The 19,609-nt window shown below is 32.9% G+C and overlaps 1 protein-coding gene and 1 pseudogene across 1 annotated transcript; both read left to right on the top strand.

Annotated features, from left to right (window-relative positions):
* The first annotated feature begins 844 nt into the window (after window positions 1-844).
* Window positions 845-3,828, top strand: LOC111276470 ((+)-delta-cadinene synthase isozyme A-like). Its single transcript, XM_089754431.1, has 7 exons — window positions 845-1,051; window positions 1,216-1,480; window positions 1,620-1,998; window positions 2,145-2,363; window positions 2,455-2,593; window positions 2,827-3,075; window positions 3,424-3,828. The coding sequence occupies exons 1-7, from the start codon at window positions 923-925 to the stop codon at window positions 3,721-3,723; spliced, it is 1,680 nt and encodes a 559-aa protein (XP_089610557.1). The 5' UTR covers window positions 845-922; the 3' UTR covers window positions 3,724-3,828.
* Window positions 3,829-3,867: 39 nt separating this feature from the next.
* On the top strand, window positions 3,868-19,568 carry LOC111276149 ((+)-delta-cadinene synthase isozyme A-like; annotated as a pseudogene).
* The last annotated feature ends 41 nt before the right edge of the window (window positions 19,569-19,609 follow it).

Here is a 19,609-nt window from a genome sequence, read left to right as displayed (position 1 = left end):
TCCTCAATCTTTCATTGTACCTATATTTTGGATAATTAACATATTTAGGTAGAAAATAAATTTAATCAAGTAAAAATTAAAAATAAAAGTGTTATAATTTAACATAAAACCCTATGATAATTCTATATAAAAAAATAAAATTATCAACTGTGATGCCAACTTTTGCTTCTCCCAGTTGCAATTAATGTGTTCTGCGGATATTTCTACTTCTTCCTTCTATATTTCAGTATCAAGATTTTAGTTTGAAAAACTTACATTTCGTTCTGAATTTTATTGTAATCACATGAGAAATAAACCTAATTGATATCATGTGATAAATTAGCTTGCTAATATGGCAGATAAGTGCTTCCTTTTTTTTAATATAGGAGATCACAATTTAAAAATAAAATAAAATAATTACAGACGTTAGAACTCAGACTCCAGAAATTATGTTTTTTTTTTTTTCCTAAATGTACCACCCAAAATTGTTTTGGAAGTTCATGAATGAAAAACACCCATCACTCTCTTATATGAAAGGGACTTGGAACCTCACACGTGACATTCATTGTTTGACCGCTGTTGTAAACACCCCATTTTATTAAGGGATTTTTTGAGTATTAAATGGGTTTTGTATTCTTTGAATTTTAATTGAGTCTTGATTGAAAATTTGAATTTTAGGTCTGGAGCTCAATTCAATTTATTTATACAATCACGTGATACTTACTAAATTTGGAATTCAAATATTAATATTTATAATTTTTTTTTTTTTCAAGTTAAGAGCTTACTTAACATTTCAATGCTGGCAAACATCTATAAATACAACAACATGGGAGCAGTTAGGCTTACACCAAATTCGATCGCTAAGACCACAAGGCAAAAAAAATCCGTGTTACAAGATCATCTCATTTTATATTGTTTCCAACATAATTACTTAGCTCGAGAGATGTCTTCTCCAGTTTCTTCATCACTTCCAGCTTCGGCTCATGATTCCAAGTCCATCAAGAATCGTCGCTCTGCCAATTTTCATCGTAGCATCTGGGGGGATCTTTTCCTTTCAAGTCCTTCTAAAATGGTAAATAATTTAGATGGTGAATTCACCAATTCCCCCTCTAGTTTGCATGTATTGATTCATGCATGTATGCGTGTATTCGATATGAGCAAGAACGTGTGCAAAACAAAATGTTTGCCACCTTAACATTATATTTACGAATTTTTTTCCTACAAACAATTCTGCAGAATATCAATGCTACAACTCAACCACAATACGAAGAATTGAAGCAAGAAGTAAGGACGATGCTTATGGTACATACAGATGATTCATCTCACAAATTGCGTTTAATTGACATAATCAAACGCTTAGGTGTGAGTTACCATTTCGAAAGAGAAATAGAGGATGCATTGCAAAATATTAATGATGACCATGAGTACAAAGATGACAAAAGTCTCGAGGCTACATCTCTTCAATTTCGATTACTTAGAGAGAATGGATCTAATGTTCAATGTGGTAAGTCCAATTTCTCCTATTATATGCACTTCCACAATGGAGAAATTCCATATATATATATATATATATATTTATATGTATAGAGTACTACTATGTCAAACTTTGGTGAATGTTTAATATACCTTTCTTGATTAAGCAGAAACATTCAACAAGTTCAAAGATGATGAAGGAAACTTCAAGATGTCCTTAACAAGTGATGTGAAAGGCTTGCTAGAATTATATGAAGCTGCACATTTATGTGTGCATGGAGAACATATACTAGAAGAAGCACTTGCTTTCACCACCACTCATCTAGATTTGGCAGAAAGTAGTAGCATTGAATATCCCCTTTCAGCACTAGTCTCCCATGCCCGAAAACGACCCATCCGCAAAAGCTTGCCAAGGCTAGAGGCTAGGCGATACATTTCTATATATCAAGAAGATGGTTCACATGACAAAACGTTACTAAATTTTGCGAAGTTGGATTTCAACTTATTACAAAATTTGCACAAGGAAGAGCTAAGCAAGATCTCTAGGTAATTACTTCTTAATGCTTCTATATGAAATTGTTGTCAACAGCCATTTAAGCTGTTGGTAGAATGCCGAACAATCAGATTTCGAGCCTTAACAACTTCTGAGAACCGAACAGTATGTAATACTTGGGCTAATTGTTTTATTTCAGGTGGTATAAAGATTTAGATTTTCCTGGAAAACTGCCATTTGCACGGGATAGATTGGTTGAAGGTTACTTTTGGATATTGGGAGTATACTTTGAGCCTCAATACTCCCTTGCTAGAGAGATATTGACAAAAACAATAGCCATGGCGTCAGCTATGGATGACATATATGATGTACATGGCACATTTGAAGAACTTGAACTCCTTACAAACGCAATTGAGAGGTAATGAATCAATTTATATCTTCAAATTATGGACTATATAGTAGAATTTGGTAGAATTTTGGATTTTATTAATCCATAATTTGCATTCCAGGTGGGATACTGACTGTATAGATCAACTCCCAACATACATGAAAATCTTCTACAAGGCCCTCTTAGATGTTTATGAAGAAATGGAAGAAGTGATGACAAAGCAAGGAAAATTATACCCTGTCCAGTATGCGAAAGAAGAAGTAAATTCACACTAAGCCACTTTCTCATTTACAGTTTTCATGAGATAAATTCGTTCAATTCAAAGGTGAAACTAAATATAAACAGTAAAAGACCACCACACACTTCCCTCTCGTTTGCCCAAAAAACATCGTTTAAAATGACAAAAAAAAGTAAAGAAGAGAATCTTACAGGAAAAATTATTTGGACCACAAGCTGATAATAATATAGATTCCTTGGCCTTTTCATTTCTCAGATGAAACAATTATCGCAATCGTATTTCGTTGAGGCCAAATGGTACCATGAAAACTACGTACCATCGGTGGAGGAATACATGATAAATGGATTAGTATCTGCTGGCTACATCATGTTTGCTATCACATCTTTTGTTGGAATGGGAGACATTGTGACAAAAGAGATATTTGATTGGGCATCTAGCAACCCTAAAATCATTAAAGCTTCTTCAGTAATTGCCCGTCTCATGGACGATATTGGTTCACACAAGGTGCATCATGTATCTATCTTTTTCTTTTATATCATTTTTTATATTTGAAATGATCAAAAATAAAATTTTAATCAATAAAATTAAAAGTTTTAACACTTTATTGACAAATCACATAATTAATTGACTACGTGTTATTTATTTTTTACTTTTTTGGACATTGCTTAATATGAAAAAAAAAAAAACTAGTATAACGTCTTTTCTATCATAATTAATGAATAAGAATAAAATCATGCATTTTATCAATGACAATCAAATAGAATTGTGAGAAATTAAAGCTTCTAATTGACGCAAAGTATTATAAGAATTAATTTTCCCATATATTTATTTAGAAATATTATGATTATGCAGTTTGAGCAGGAGAGAGGGCATGTTGCATCGGCCGTTGAATGCTACATGAAGCAGCATGGAGTTTCAGAAGAAAATGCATGCGGTGAGTTGAACAAGCAAATTGAGAATGCTTGGAAGGATATAAACCAGGAGTTGGTACTTAGGCCGACACCTTGGGTCCCAATGCCTATCCTCACACGAATTCTCAACCTTGCAAGGGTGATTGATTTCCTCTACAAGGATGGAGATGGGTACACACACGTTGGAAATGTTGTCAAGTGCGGAATCACTTCATTGCTCATTGATCCAATCCCACTTTGAAGATCCAAGAATTTACATATAGAATAAATAAATAAGAAACTAAAAGAACAAAATTGTCCGAGCTGCCAAGAATTGAAATCTTTTGGTGTTATATATGAGATAAAATAATTTATTGTCAGTGTAATTTCTCTTTTTAATAGTAGAATGTATTGCACGTTTATGTGGTTTTATACATGTTTAATTTTTTTTTATCCTTTTTAGTAATTGGGATCGATGCAATATTTAATATTGTCAACATGTTTCAATTTTATAGAATTTTGTCCCTATATTTTTTAGATGGTGAATTCACCAATTCCTCTAGTTTGCACGTATTGATTCATGCATACATGTGTATATTAACGTGTGAACAAGAACGTGTATAAAACAAAATGTTTGCCACCTTAACATTATATTTATGAATTTTTTTCCTGCATAACAATTCTGCAGAATATCGATGCTTCAACTCAACTACAATACGAAGAATTGAAGCAAGAAGTAAGGACGATGCTTATGGTACATACAGATGATTCATCTCACAAATTGTGTTTAATTGATATAATCAAATGCTTAGGTGTGAGTTACCATTTTGAAAGAGAGATACTGGATGCATTGCAAAATATTAATGATGACCATGAGTACAAAGATGACAAAAGTCTCGAGGCTACATCTCTTCAATTTTGATTACTTAGAGAGAATTGATTTAATGTTCAATGTGGTAAGTCCAATATGCACTTCCACAATGGAGAAATTCCATATAATATATATATATATGTATGTATATAGTACTACTATGTCAAACTTTGGTGAATGTTTAATATACCTTTCTTGATTAAGCAGAAACATTCAACAAGTTCAAAGATGATGAAGGACACTTCAAGATGTCCTTAACAAGTGATGTGAAAGGCTTGCTAGAATTATATGAAGCTGCACATTTATGTGTGCATGGATGTCGTAACGGTTTTGAGACCACCAAACGTAAAAGATGATGTTTTAAAATCGAGAAAAATAAAAGGGGGAGTCGCCACCAATCTTTGTTAGGGTGTGATTGGTCACCCAAAAGTTTATCTTTTTAATAAAACTATAAAAACGGGTTTAAAGTTTATCAAAAAGATAAATTTTGATCTACGAAAAATTAAGTTGAGTCCGGGAGTTGGTTATGTGTGGGGAAGGATTAGCACCCCCACAACACCCATAAATTGATACCATTTAATTACGCGCTATTTTCGATGTTGGATAAAAATGATTTTAATTTGAAATTTAACACTAATTCCCATCATTTGAAAAAAATATTTTTGCTAAAATTTTTATTTAGAAATATTGAGAAAATCTTTAAGTTAAAGAATTATCTTAAAATTCTCCAACATCTAGGCAGAATTTGAAATAACTCTTTTCGCTTAAGATTTAACACAACAATCCTTAAAATGAAATAACACTCTTTATAAAAAATTATTGGTGACTCTCCAACATCTAGGCAGAATACCAAGAATTATTTCTTTCGGAATGTTATTTTTATTTTATTTTGTAATATCACAATTTTTTTTTAAAAAAAAAGTATTATTTATTTTTTAATCATAAAATATTTTATCATCAAATAGTAAATAAAAATTAAAGACAGAATAGTGCAAATAATTATTGATAAAACATGCTAACGTATATATACAAATGAATGTTTTGTAGGGTGAGATGCAATTTAAAAGTTAGATTTTTAAGTATAACGAGGCCACCCCGACTCTCCAACATCTAGGTAGAACTTAGGTGCGACTGTTTATATTTAAGATCCCAATTTACTATTATACTTTTTATTTATTAATCCTATTATTAATGTGAATTAAAAACTCATGTGAAAAGACTTAACGAAGTAAAATTTCCTAAATACCCCATCATTTAGGTGGCATTCGGGAACAAATTGCTTCAAATAAAATTTTTACACGTGTCCTTAGGATTTTTAGGATGTTTTGAGTAAGGGTTTGAGTAGAGGTTTTGAAGGTTTGGTTTTAAGGTTTAGAGGGTTTTAAAGCTTGAATTTTAGGATATGAAAGGTTTAGGGTTTTGGTTTTAGAGTTTAGAGATTTTAGGGTTTGGGTTTTAAGGTTTGGGGTTTTGATTTAAGGGTTTGGATTTCAGGGGTTTAAGAACTTAGGATTTTGAAAATTAAAAATTAGTGTTTAAGGTTTAAGTAAAATGCGAACATCTCTAAAAATCCCATCATCTAGGTAGACTTTCGAAGCAGGTTCAATTTTTTATAATTTTTGAAAATTAATTTAAAATTTTCTTATATTTATTTTTTTATGAAAATTTATTAATAATAATTCTCCGACATCTAGGCGAAATTATTTTTTAGAAAAATATTTTTTATTCCCTCCAACATCTAGGCAGGAAAAATAATACTAATAAATAAATATTATTTTGAACATTTTTAATATATATTTTAAATTGTTTTTATTTTAATTATTATTAAAACAATGAGACATTTATTCTAACAAATTTAGAAATTTATCATGCAAAAATAAATAAAACAAACTCAAAATAACAAAAATAATAATATAAAAAAATTCAAAAAAAATGTTTTTTTTACCTGAACAGGACCAGTCAGCAGTCGTTCGAAGAGCTTGTTCACAGGTCGGGTTGCGCGGATTCCAGGTCGGATTCGGGTCAACACGTGGATCCTCCTTGGTCGAAACGACATCGTTTTGGTTCTTTGTTTTTATATATAACTGAAAATTTTTTTTTTGGTTTATTCTTTCTGCATTTCAGAAAAGAGAGAGAGAGAGAGAGAGAAAGCTCTAGGGGACAGCTCCGGTTGTCTTGCCGTCCAGCCTCCAGAGCACCGCGCCGGCCGCCGCCTAGTCCACTGTCGATGGTGGTTGCCGGCAATTGAAAACACAAAAAAAATTTCCAGAAGCTCATTTCAACGAGATCTTCCCAAATCTGAAGTCCGTTTTACCATAAACAACTCCAATCGGTGTAGATCGAGGCTTAAAGCTTTCGGTTTCTTTTCTTTTTTTCTTTTTTTTTTTGAGAAACTGACTTTTTATTTTTTGGTTTTTGCAGGGCTTGCTCGACGCTGATGGTTCCTCGTCGTAGGTGAGGACTGTGTTGTTTTTTTTTTTGTTTGTTTTCTTTGGTTTGGGTATTTGTTTCTGATTTTGCGTTTTTGCTTTTGCGTTTCTGTTTTGGGTATTTTAGGGGGTGTTTGGGGTTGTTGATGGAAGAGTTTGGCTTGGTTTGAAGGGTATATTCGAAGGCTTTTCGAGAGGGGTCTGCTCGAAGGCCTTTTTTTTTCGAGAGAGGGGTCCGAAAGAGATGTTGAAAGGGATTCAAGAGAGCTTCTTTCGAAAGCTTGAAGGGGAAATGGCTGGAATTTTTTAAGGGCTTCAATTAGGGGGATCTTGGTGGCTATAGGTGGGCTGAAAGGGAGTTGGTCAAGGGGCGTCAGGGGGCTGACAGAAGGCTGTAAGGTGGCTGATCAGGGGCGACAGCAGTGCCAGCCACCCTACTTTCTATTTTTTCTCTTTTTTTGTTACTTTTTTTTTTCGTTTCATTTTTTTTTGTTTTTTTTTATATTTTTATATAATTAATAATTATTTTTAAATATTATTATTAATAATATTATCATTAAAATTAAAACAGTAGACCCGAACAAAATCGGTGTCTACAGTTGTCCCTCTTTGCACATTACTGAGAATCAGGAATAGGGCAAAGATAAAGACAACGATTTGTCTGAAAGTAAATCGTGATTTTTTTTTTGAAACACAAAACGATTGGGATGACCCCGTAAGTTGAAAAATAATGAATCGATTAAGATAATATCATGAATCGATCGGAGGTCTTACAAATCATGTCCGGAGGTCTTACAGAATCGATTGGGATAAACCGCAAGTTGAAAAATAAAGAATCGATCAAGATAACACAGCGAATCAAATTTATGCCCGGAGGTCTTACAGAATCGATTGGGATAAATCGCAAGTAGAAAAATAAAGAATCGATCGAGATAACATCGCGAATCAAATTTATGCCCGGAGGTCTTAGACATCATGCTCGGAGGTCTTACAGAATCGATTGGGATAACACCACAAGTCAAAAGATAAAGAATCGATCGGGATAAAATCACGAATCGAATTTACACCCGGAGGTCTTAGAAATCATGCCGGAGGTCTTATAGAATCAACTGGGATAACACCACAAGTCAAAAGATAAAGAATCGATCAGGATAACACCACGAATCGAAATTATGCCCGAAGGTCTTAGAAATCATGCTCGAAAGTCTTATAGAATCATGTCCAGAGGTCTTACATAATTGCCCGGAGGTCTTACAAATCATGTCCGGAGGTCTTATAGAATCGATTGGGATAAACTACAAGTTAAAAAATAAAGAATCGATCGGGATAACATCGCAAATCGAATTTCTGCCGGAGGTCTTAGACATCATGCCCGGAGGTCTTACAGAATCGATTAGGATAACATTATAAGTCAAAAGATAAAGAATCGATCGGGATAACATCGCGAATCGAATTTATGCCCGAGGTCTTACAAATCATGCCCGAAGGTCTTACAGAATCGATTGGATAACACCACAAGTCAAAAGATAAAAAAATAGATCGGGATGCCACTACGAATCAAATTTATGCCCAGAGGTCTTAGAAATCATGCCCGGAGGTCTTATAGAATCATGCCCGGAGGTCTTACAGATTATGTCCGGAGGTCTTACAAATCTCAAAATCTTTGAATGCTCCTTATAATCAGAGGCAATAAAACTTTAAAAATTTAAAAATCTTTTAAAACATGGCTTTCGCCTAATCATATATTTTTTAAACTCTAAAAGTCTTTTCTGAGGAAGGTTCCCTCTAAACAGAGGCTTTGAAATCTTGATTGAGAACGGTTCCTCTTAAACAGAGACTTTAAAACTTTAAAAACATGCCCCTTCTTTTTTTTTAATACTTACAAAATTGATAAATGCAAACATGATACAAATTTCTATTCTCATCAAATGATGCTAATGGAAATGTCGATGCAAGTGTCAATGCCAAAGTAAGAATGCAAATGCTTGATACATTTAACTTTTTCACAATGCAAATGACAATGTCATTTTCATGCAGATGCCCTTACAAATACCTTTTCTTAGGATGCAGATACCATGATGCAAATGCAAATTCTTCTTATGGTGTGAATGCAAATGTCTTATACAAATGCCAATGCAAGTGAAGCAAATACGAATGTCTTTTTTGTGATGTAGATGCAAGCGATGCAAATGCAAAGACTCTTCTTGCCCCTTTTTCTTTTTGAAAAATTTTTGTTTAAATTTTCATTGTTTTATTTTCACCAAAAAAAATGATCTCAGTATTATGTGCAAAATGCTCCAATAATCTTAAAAATTTTCAAAAGTGATCAAAAATTACCCCACATAAATTATCTTTACAATTGAATGAAAAAATTTAAAACTCAAGACTTTTGAATCTCTTGAAAATTGATGATTACTATTTGAAAAGCTTATGGATGGGAGGGTAATTAACAATTCAACCCCTTTTACTGGTAGGCATATCTCATGGAAAGCTCGACAAGGATTGCAAGGATTTCTCTCAGGCTCACAAAAGAGATAAAATTTTAAAACACTTTTTTTTTATTGAAAATATGATACTCCAATGTGAGTCAAAATTAGCCATTACTTTTCAAATAAGATTTGAGAAAAAGACAAGACTATTTTTTTTTTAAAAAAAAGAAGGTCTTTATGGGTACTGGTCTTTCAAAAAATTTTGTATCGAGACTTTTTATTTTGGATAGAACCTTAAAACTCTGAAATTTATTTTGGGGCCTCAAAAAATGACTTTAGCTCTAAACTGCCCTTTTGAGGTTTTCACCTTATAGCTATATATATATTTTTTATCAATGAAGAATTCAACAAGTATATACAAATTCAAGAATATTGCTCTTCAATCCAAGTATCCACATTTGATCAAAATGGACTTTTCAAGGTATGTAATGTAGGCCAAGGTTAAGGGTTTTAAAAGAATGGATAAACAGGCTTAAAATATGTTATTCAGGGTAATTAGACCAAGGATCTTGATGAGCACTCTCTGACTTTCTTCTTTTGCCCCCTTTTTTTTTGAAACATTTGACTTTAATTTCAGCAATTTACTCATCCTTTTTTTTTGGCCTTGAATTCTCATTTTCAAGGTACATATTTTCTCTTTTTTTATTTTTTTTTTAATTCTAATTGAAGCTTCAGATTCTTATCTCTAAGGTTTCTTTGTTTTGCCTTAGAAATACTTAACTTTATCTTTAGTTGTTCACTTTCTTGAATCTTGAAATTTCAATTGAAGCCTTGTTTACTTTTTACCCCAGACTTTCACCTCCGAAGGGCATGTTAGATGCTTTCAATGTCAAATACTTTTCTTGAAGTTAATCTTGAATGTATCTTAATTTTTTCCCCTAATGTAGAAAATGATCCTTGGCTAGGGTTTATTTTGGAATAAAAAATTTAATAGGCTCAAATGGGTAGCAAATGGATAATTTTTATGTACGAGAAGGATAGAGAAAGATGGCCATTCATCATTTCAAACATGATCACTTGGGTAGAAGAGCAAACCATTAAAGATGTCTCTTTTATTTTTTTTTCTTTTTTTTCTCTTTTTTTTATTTTTTTTTGCTTTTTTTTTGTTTTTTTATGCCCCATCTTTTTTATTCAAGGTTCCAACGACAATCAAGCCGTATAGGATCGATCGCATAGTTCAAAAAAACTCTTTGGGTTCTAAATTTTTTTTGCATTTTCTTGGTGAAAGGCAAAGAAGAGATATAAAAGTATGAAATAAATTATCTTAGGCAGAAAGGGATTCTTTTTTTTTTTTTGAATATGCCTTAAGACATGGAACAAAGGTTATTTAAGAAAAAGGCTCAAGTATTTTTGTATCTATGGTCATAGTAAAATTTTGACACACATTGAATTATCAATTAAAATTTTTTTTAAAATATCTTATTTTTGAAATTCAAAAGAAACTTTCAAAATTAATCTCTTTTGTTCTTTGCCCAGGAAGATTATCGACCCTTTAAGGTCTAAACTTAAACTTACATTCCCTAAAAGGTTATGGTTGATGAGTCAAATCATTTAAGTAATTAGGGAGATGAAAGTATTTGAAAAGGTTTGAAGGTATTTGATGAGCTTTTTCCTAATAGTAATCACTATTTCCCTTAAAAATCATTCCATCTTTATTGCAAAAGAAAAAATTTTTTCTCTTTTTTTTTGTTTTTTTGTTTTTTTTTTAAGTTACTTATGTGGGACTTTTATTCAAACAAATGCATAAAGAGAAAATTTCATGAAAAAGATCCAAAGTATTCAATTCTTCCAAAATAAGTTAAATAACTCCTAGAAACACAATGCACATGTCCTACATACATAGTAAAAAAATAAAGCATCATATCCTGATTTTTAAAACTTGACACCTCCTTTTTCATCTCAACTTCTCACATTTGACAATTGAATAGAGTTAACAACTTCCATTATTCTATTACCTCTGGAGTCAAAATACCATTCTTGATAAGATCTTCAACATTTTCTTTCAACTGCCTGCATTTTTCAGTTGAGTGGTCAATTACCCCCATATGATAATCACACTTGTCATTGGGATTGTAACTCCTTGCTGATGGATTTGGTGTTGTTTTCAGAAGCACATGAGTGAGATATCAACCTTCTATTAGCAAAGGTAAAAGGTAAGAAATAGAGATGGGTAATTTCTCTTTATCATTCTTTGGTCTTTTCTGATTTTTTGTTGGTCGGGTTATGGATTCAAATGTAGGAACAGGATCATGAATGACCACTTGAAGATGAAAGTTTACTGAAAAGCTCAAATGCTAGCTTGGTTGGCAAAGATATGGGTTTTGAGAGATATGGCTTACGGTAGGGTGATGGGGTTGATAAGCAAGATAAGGATTGTACGGGATAAAGCTATTAGGTAGATGCCCCTCCATTATGATTACTTACACTTTTTCTTTATTCTGTTCTGATGTACTTTCTTTTTCAACATCTATCGCATCTTTTAACTTAATCCTACCACTCTTAATTGCATTTTTTATAATTTCACTAAAAATCATCATGTCCGAAAAATTTTTAGAGAGATTCCCAATCATTCTTTCATAATAGGAAATATCCAAAAAATTGACAAACAGAATAGTAATTTAATTCTCTGATAAGGGTGGTTGTACTTGAGCTGCTATGTCTCTCCATCTATGTGCATATTCTTTGAATGTTTTAGTTGATCTTTTCTTCATGTTCTACAAGGACAACCTATCTGGCACCATATCTTTAACATGTTTGTATTGTGCTAGAAAGGCCCCAACCAATTCATTCCAAAAACAAATCTTACTTCGATCTAACTGAGCATACCATTTTGCTGCAGGTCCAGTGAGACTATCTTGAAAGTAATGGATTAATAATTTATCATCATGAGTGTAGCCTGTCATCTTTTGACAGTACATGGTAATGTGTATTAAAGGGCATTTTGTTCTATCGTACTTCTTGAAACTTAAGGCTTTGAATTTTGATAGAATAACAAGATCAGATACTAGACTAAGTTCACTGATGCCAACATTCTCGTACACATCATGGCTTTTAATTGCTTCCAATCTCCTTTCCAATAGATCATACTTATCTTTCATCACTATATCTTCTGATGGATCTAGCACCTTTTTCAATTTTTTTAATGTTTTATGATCATCCACATTAGGCACAATAGTGAAGTCGTGAGCAGAATGCCCAGGATTGACATTTGTCTGAACTGATGGTAACTTGGCATAATGGCCAATATAAGGTTGATAAGTTATTGGAGGTGCTTGTTACACATGGGGATCTTGAACATATGTGAACCCAGATGGACACAATGGTGTCTCGACAACTATTTTCTCTCTTGTCCTGTGCGTCTCAACAACTATTTTCTCTCTTGTCCTGTGCGTCTCAATAACTCCTTTTTCTTTTCTCAATTTCACTATCATTTATTTTAATTCTGCCAGTTATCTGTTCACGTTTTGTTGCATTCTCGTAATTATTTCACTGATCTCTTCTTGGGCCTTTTCTACTCTATTCATTCGACTGGCACCTTTATTTTTTATGATTATGGTACTGGCTCGAGTGCTATAAGTGTGCAGACTCAACTGACCTCGTTTCCTAGGATAGCTATCCTTGAACCTTTTATGAATCATCAAAAGTCAGAAATGCACAATAAGAATTTTATTATAAAAAATCTTTTGGCTTTGAAGGTTTAACAAAAGCATGTTCACAATCATCATCTTTTATCTTTAACTAGCATGAAAAATAATGAATTCAAATAGATGATGTATGATGTGCAAGCCAAATTTTATTATTATTAAGAATGGAGAAACTCGAGTTTCATCATATATTCTGGCTGGGTTATCTAAAGACATTCTTTCCTCTTCAAAAGTTCGATGAAAGTATATTCACAACCATCACTTTTTTTCACTGGCTCTAATTATTAAAGGTGGACAGAAGCATCAATTCATAAAAAATTTAGGTTAAAAGAAGTTTTGATTCATTCCAAAAGCATCAAGTTTACACATCATAAACCATTCTAGGGCTAGGGCTAAAAAGTGCCAGACCTGTTACCACTTTCCTTTGTCTCACCTAAAAAATAATCGACTATGATTACTAGGGAGGATAACTCTTTACTTAAAAAGCTTTTTATTCATCATCTTAACCAACTTTACTATTGCCTGTAGCACTACCTACCATTTCGACATGGATCAAAGAAGGGTTCTCGTGAATAACTTGCTTCATCTTGGCATCAAAACTCAAATATCCAACTTTCATCAATCTCTGCACCCTATGTTTCAAAGTTGTACAGTCTTTCAGAGAATGGCCCACAATACCAAAATGGTATTCATATTGGGCATTAGGATTATACTATTTAAGAAAAAGTGGTTTGTGAGGTTCAGCAGAGATAAGGGCAATGAGGTAGTTCTCTAGGAACAGCGAGTATAACTCAGTGTAGGACATGGGTATTGGATCAATAGGGGCTTTTCTGTCCTATGGTTGGTTTGTTTTGCTAGAAATGTATTGGTATAGTTGATCTCGAGGTGAATTGAGAAACTTTAGGTCAAAGATCGAGTTTAAAAGATAGTGACGAGATAACATGCTAAACAAGTAATTGTGAAATATGAGATGATGGATATGGGTTCAGATGTGAAATTCTTGGTGGTTGTATGAAAATTGGGGGTCTAATCCTAGGTGCTTGGAAAGGAGGTTGAAAATGGTCATAAGGAAGGTTTAAGTATGGGTTAGGACTTGAGATAGTTGGTGATAGTTGTTTGAAGCCAGGTGACTCCTTATTGAAAATCAAACTCTTGAGCTCAGTCATTTGCGTGGCTAGTTCACCCATTCTTCTCTTGAGTTCGCCCAAACTTCAATCACTGTTTAAATCACCCAATGTTTTGGCATACTCTGACAGAGTGCTGGAACTAACGAGAGCCAATTGACCTGGACTTGACAGAAGTGACAATGGTCTTTGAGGAGGAACAAACTCAACTCCATCACTACCTCTAACCATTTCTATCAATTGAGCCATCTGTTGTTTCATCTCTCGAAGTTCAAGCCATAATTCCTCTTGATTCAAGCCATAATCCTTGCTTCCAATTGATCTCTCATTTTCATCACTCTGATTCCCACCAAGACAGACATGTTATTGCAAAACTTAGACCAAAAATTCTAAACTGTTACCCTTATTGAATGAATATCACAAAGAAAAAGACACACAAAGTATGTTTATGAATACATGAATATGAGAATGTCACGAAATGCATATATACTTATGACAATGGATTTTTATATGTAGAAAGACCTAAAAAAAATTTCATCAATCATGAATGTGTATGCAAAAAATGCAATGTTATGTTGCAAGAATGGTGGGATATGAAATGCAATGTATGTTCCATGTGACCCTATTATTCATGAATCTATATGCATGAAATGCGATGACATATTTATGTGAATGATGAGATGTATTCCTATGACTAATGCAGTATACTTGTATGGAATGCATGAACCTATCAAGTGCTCATTATATTTTTACATGAAATGCAATGCTTGTGTTATGTCATCCTAATGAACTGACACACCTTTAAACATGTAATGAGATGGAATGTGCGCACTACTTATTAAGACACGTATGGTAGGCATGTATCATTTATCAACAAGTATATAACATGAGATGCATGCACTGTCCATTAATGTGGATGGGATGAAATACTCATATTATCCTATTATAATGCACATGGGATGAGATACATGTATGACGTATGAAATGTGAAAGATGAAATAAAATATGAAATTTTTTATTTTGAGAAGAAAAAAAAAGAAATAAGGCTTGAAAATTAGTCTTTATTCGGTCAATAAACAAAGGATTTAAGAAAAATCTTTAATCTTTGAAAATGTCCTTTTGTCTTTTTTTTTTCTTTTCAATGATTGACCTAAAATAAATACCACATATTCAAATATAATGCACACAAAATAAAATAAAATAAAATAACTTAAGAATTCAAAACAAACAAGTAAGAAAAGTAATATAATAACCACACAATAAAATAATATAACGTATAATGCCTTAATTTTTGGTAATTTTTTAAAAGGTGGCATGGCTCTATCCTAGGCAGGCTTTCTATGACTCACAATATGCTGGGTTAGGATTTATATGTCTAAAGGTTCCCAGACTATTCTTCACATCATCATCCATTATAGACTAATAAGGCTCCCCGATCCTCGCCTATTATGGGTTATTAACATAAGGGTTCAATCTGAGTGGAAGTGTTTTGCTAGCAAATACGGAGGTTATCACTTTACGAGAGCGTAGCTACTTCACTTCCTCCTAAAAAGGATAGAGCCCGGGTATAGAGCTCATGCATGCAAGTGAATATGCAAAGTGTGTGCAAGGTAATGTATGAATCAAAATAACATGAATAAATCATAACCAAAAACAAAATCAAAATGAAGTAATAACTAACACATAATTTATTTTATTTATTAACATGAATGTTTTCAAAAAATAAAATAAAAGAAATTAAATTAAACATCAAATAAAATCAATTAAATCCAACCATTGTCAATAGCGCATAATTAAAATTTTGGCCTGACTCTCAAATAAGTCCCCAGCGGAGTCGCCAAGCTGTCGTAACGGTTTTGAGATCATCAGACGTAAAAGATGATGTTTTAAAATCGAGAAAAATAAAAAGGGAGAGTCGCCACCAATTTTTGTTAGGGTGTGATTGGTCACCAAAAAGTTTATCCTTTTAATAAAACTATAAAAACGGGTTTAAAGTTTATCAAAAAGATAAATTTCGATCTACGAAAAATCAGGTTGGGTTCGGGAGTCGGTTACGTATGGGGAAGGATTAGCACCCCCACAACGCCCATAAATTGGTACCATTTAATTACGTGCTATTTTCGATATTGGATAAAAATGATTTTAATTTAAAATTTAACACTAGTTCCCTTCATTTGAAAAAAATATTTTTGCTAAAATTTTTATTTAGAAATATTGAAAAAATCTTTAAGTTAAAGAATTATCTTAAAATTCTTCTACATCTAGGCAAAATTTGAAATAACTCTTTTCGCTTAAGATTTAACATAACAATCTTTAAAATGAAATAACACTCTTTATAGAAAATTGTTGGTGACTCTCCAATATCTAGGCAGAGTACCAAGAATTATTTCTTTCGGAATGTTATTTTTATTTTATTTTGTAATATCATAATTTTTTTTTTAAAAAAAGTATTATTTATTTTTTAATCATAAAATATTTTATCATCAAATAGTAAATAAAAATTAAAGATAGAATAGTGGAAACAATTACTGATAAAACATGCTAACGTATGTATGCAAATAAATGTTATGTAGGGTGAGATGCAATTTAAAAGTTGGATTCTTAAGTATAACAAGGCCACCCAACTCTCCAACATCTAGGTAGAGCTTAGGTGCGATTGTTTATATTTAAGATCTCAATTTACTATTATACTTTTTATTTATTAATCATATTATTAATGTGAATTAAAAACTTGTGTGAAAAGACTTAACGAAGTAAAATTTCCTAAATACCCCATCATCTAGGCGGCATTCGGGAACAAATTGCTTCAAATAGAATTTTCACACGTGTCCTTAGGATTTTTAGGATGTTTTGAGTAAGGGCTTGAGTAGAGGTTTTGAAGGTTTGGTTTTAAGGTTTAGAAGGTTTTAAAGCTTGAATTTTAGGATATGGAAGGTTTAGGATTTTGGTTTTAGAGTTTGGAGATTTTAGGGTTTGGGTTTTAAGGTTTGGGGTTTTGATTTAAGGGGTTTAGATTTTAGGGATTTTGGATTTTAGGGGTTTAAGAACTTAGGATTTTGAAAATTAAAAATTTGTATTTAAGGTTTAAGTAAAATGTGAACATCTCTAAAAATCTAATCATCTAAGCAGACTTTCGTAACAGGTTCAATTTTTTATAATTTTTGAAAATTAATTTAAAATTTTCTTATATTTATTTTTTTATGAAAATTTATTAATAATAATTCTCCAACATCTAGGCAAAATTATTTTTTAGAAAAATATTTTTTATTCCCTCCAATATCTAGGCAGAGAAAATAATAATAATAAATAAATATTTTTTTGAACATTTTTAATATATATTTTAAATCGTTTTCATTTTAATTATTATTAAAACAATGAGACATTTATTCTAACAAATTTAGAAATTTATCATGCAAGAATAAATAAAACAAACTCAAAATAACAAAAATAATAATATAAAAAAATTAGAAAATTCAAAAAAAAAATTTTTTTTTTTACTTTAACCGGATCGGTCAACGGTCCAGTCAACGATCGGCTCGACTGGACCAAAAAGGGGTTGGTTCAACACGTGGTTCGTTGAACGGCCTACGGTTCGATCCAATTCAATTGGACCGGTCAGCAACCGTTGGAAGAGCAAGTTCATAGGTCGGGTTACGCGGATCCCGGGTCGAATCTAGGTCAACGCACGGATCCTCCTTGGTCGAAACGACGTCGTTTTGGTTCTTTGTTTTTTATATATATAACTGAAAATTTTTTTTTTGTTTATTCTTTTTGCGTTTCAGAAAAAAAAAAGGAGAGAAAGAGAGAGAGAAAGCTCTAGGGGACAGCTTCGGTTGTCTCGCCGTCCTACCGCCAGAGCACCGCGCAAGCCGCCGCCTAGTCCACCATCGGTGGTGGTTGCCGGCGGTTGAAAACACCAAAAAAATTTTCAAAAGCTCCTTTCAACGAGATCTTCCCAGATCTGAAGTCCGTTTTACCAGAAACAGTTCGGATCGACGTAGATCAAGGCTTGAAGCTTTCGATTTCTTTTCTTTTTTTCTTTTTTTTTTTTTTTGAGAAACTAACTTTATTTTTTGGTTTTTGCAGGGCTTGCTTTGCGCTGATGGTTCCTCGCCATAGGTGAGGACTGTGTTGTTTTTTTTTTGTTTGTTTTCTTTGGTTTGGGTATTTGTTTCTGTTTTTGCGTTTCTATTTTGGGTATTTTGGGGGGTGTTTAGGGTTGTTGATGGAAGAGTTTGGCTTGGTTTCGAAGGTCTGTTCGAAGGCTTTTTGAGAGGGGTCTGCTTGAAGGCTTTCTTTTTTGAGAGAGGGGTCCAAGAAAGATGTTGAAGGGGATTCGAGAGAGCTTTTTTCGAGAGCTTGAAGGGAAAATGGCTAGAGATTTTTAAGGGCTTCAATTAGGGGGATCTAGGTGGCTGTAAGTGAGCTGAAAGGGAGCTGGTCAGGGGGCGTCAGGGGGCTGACAGAAAGCTGTAGGGAGGCTGGTCGGGGGCGACAGCAGTGCCAGCCACCCTACTTTCTATTTTTTCTCTTTTTTTGTTACTTTTTTTTTTTTCGTTTCATTTTTTTATATTTTTATATAATTAATAATTATTTTTAAATATTATTATTATTATTAATATTATCATTAAAATTAAAACAGTAGACCCGGACAAAACCGGTGTCTACAATGGAGAACATGTACTAGAAGAAACACTTGCTTTCACCACCACTCATCTAGATTTGGCAGAAGGTAGTAGCATTGAATATCCCCTTTCAGCACTAGTCTCCCATGCCCGAAAATGACCCATCCGTAAAAGCTTGCCAAGGCTAGAGGCTAGGCGATACATTTCTATATATCAAGAAGATGGTTCACATGACAAAACGTTACTAAATTTTGCAAAGTTGGATTCCAACTTATTACAAAATTTGCACAAGGGAGAGCTAAGCAAGATCTCTAGGTAATTACTCCTTAATGCTTCTATATGAAATTGTTGTCAACAGCCATGTAAGCTGTTGGTAGAATGCTGAACAATCAGATTTCGAACCTTACCAACTTCTGAGAACCGAACAGTATGCAATACTTGGGCTAATTGTTTTATTTCAGGTGGTATAAAGATTTAGATTTTCCTGGAAAACTGCCATTTGCACGAGATAGATTGGTTGAAGGTTACTTTTGGATATTGGGAGCATACTTTGAGCCTCAATACTCCTTTGCTAGACAGATATTGACAAAAGCAATTGTCATAGCGTCAGCTATGGATGACATATATGATGTACATGGCACATTTGAAGAACTGGAACTCCTTACAAATGCAATTGAGAGGTAATTAAGCAATGTATATCTTCAAATTATGGACTATATAGTAGAATTTGGTTGAATTTTGGATTTTATTAATCCATAATTTGTATTCCAGGTGGGATACTGACTGTATAAATCAACTCCGAGCATACATGAGAATCTTCTACAAGGCCCTCTTAGATGTTTATGAAGAAATGGAAGAAGTGATGACAAAGCAAGGAAAATTATACCCTGTCCAATATGCGAAAGAAGCAGTAAATTCACACTAAACCACTTTCTCATTTACAGTTTTCATGAGATAAATTCGTTC

The sequence above is a fragment of the Durio zibethinus genome, chromosome 25 (genome assembly GCF_047325235.1).
Source record: "Durio zibethinus cultivar Kanyao isolate XHJ-2024 chromosome 25, ASM4732523v1, whole genome shotgun sequence".
Classification (NCBI taxonomy): Eukaryota; Viridiplantae; Streptophyta; class Magnoliopsida; order Malvales; family Malvaceae; genus Durio; species Durio zibethinus.
This window is presented reverse-complemented; position numbering and strand designations above follow the sequence as displayed.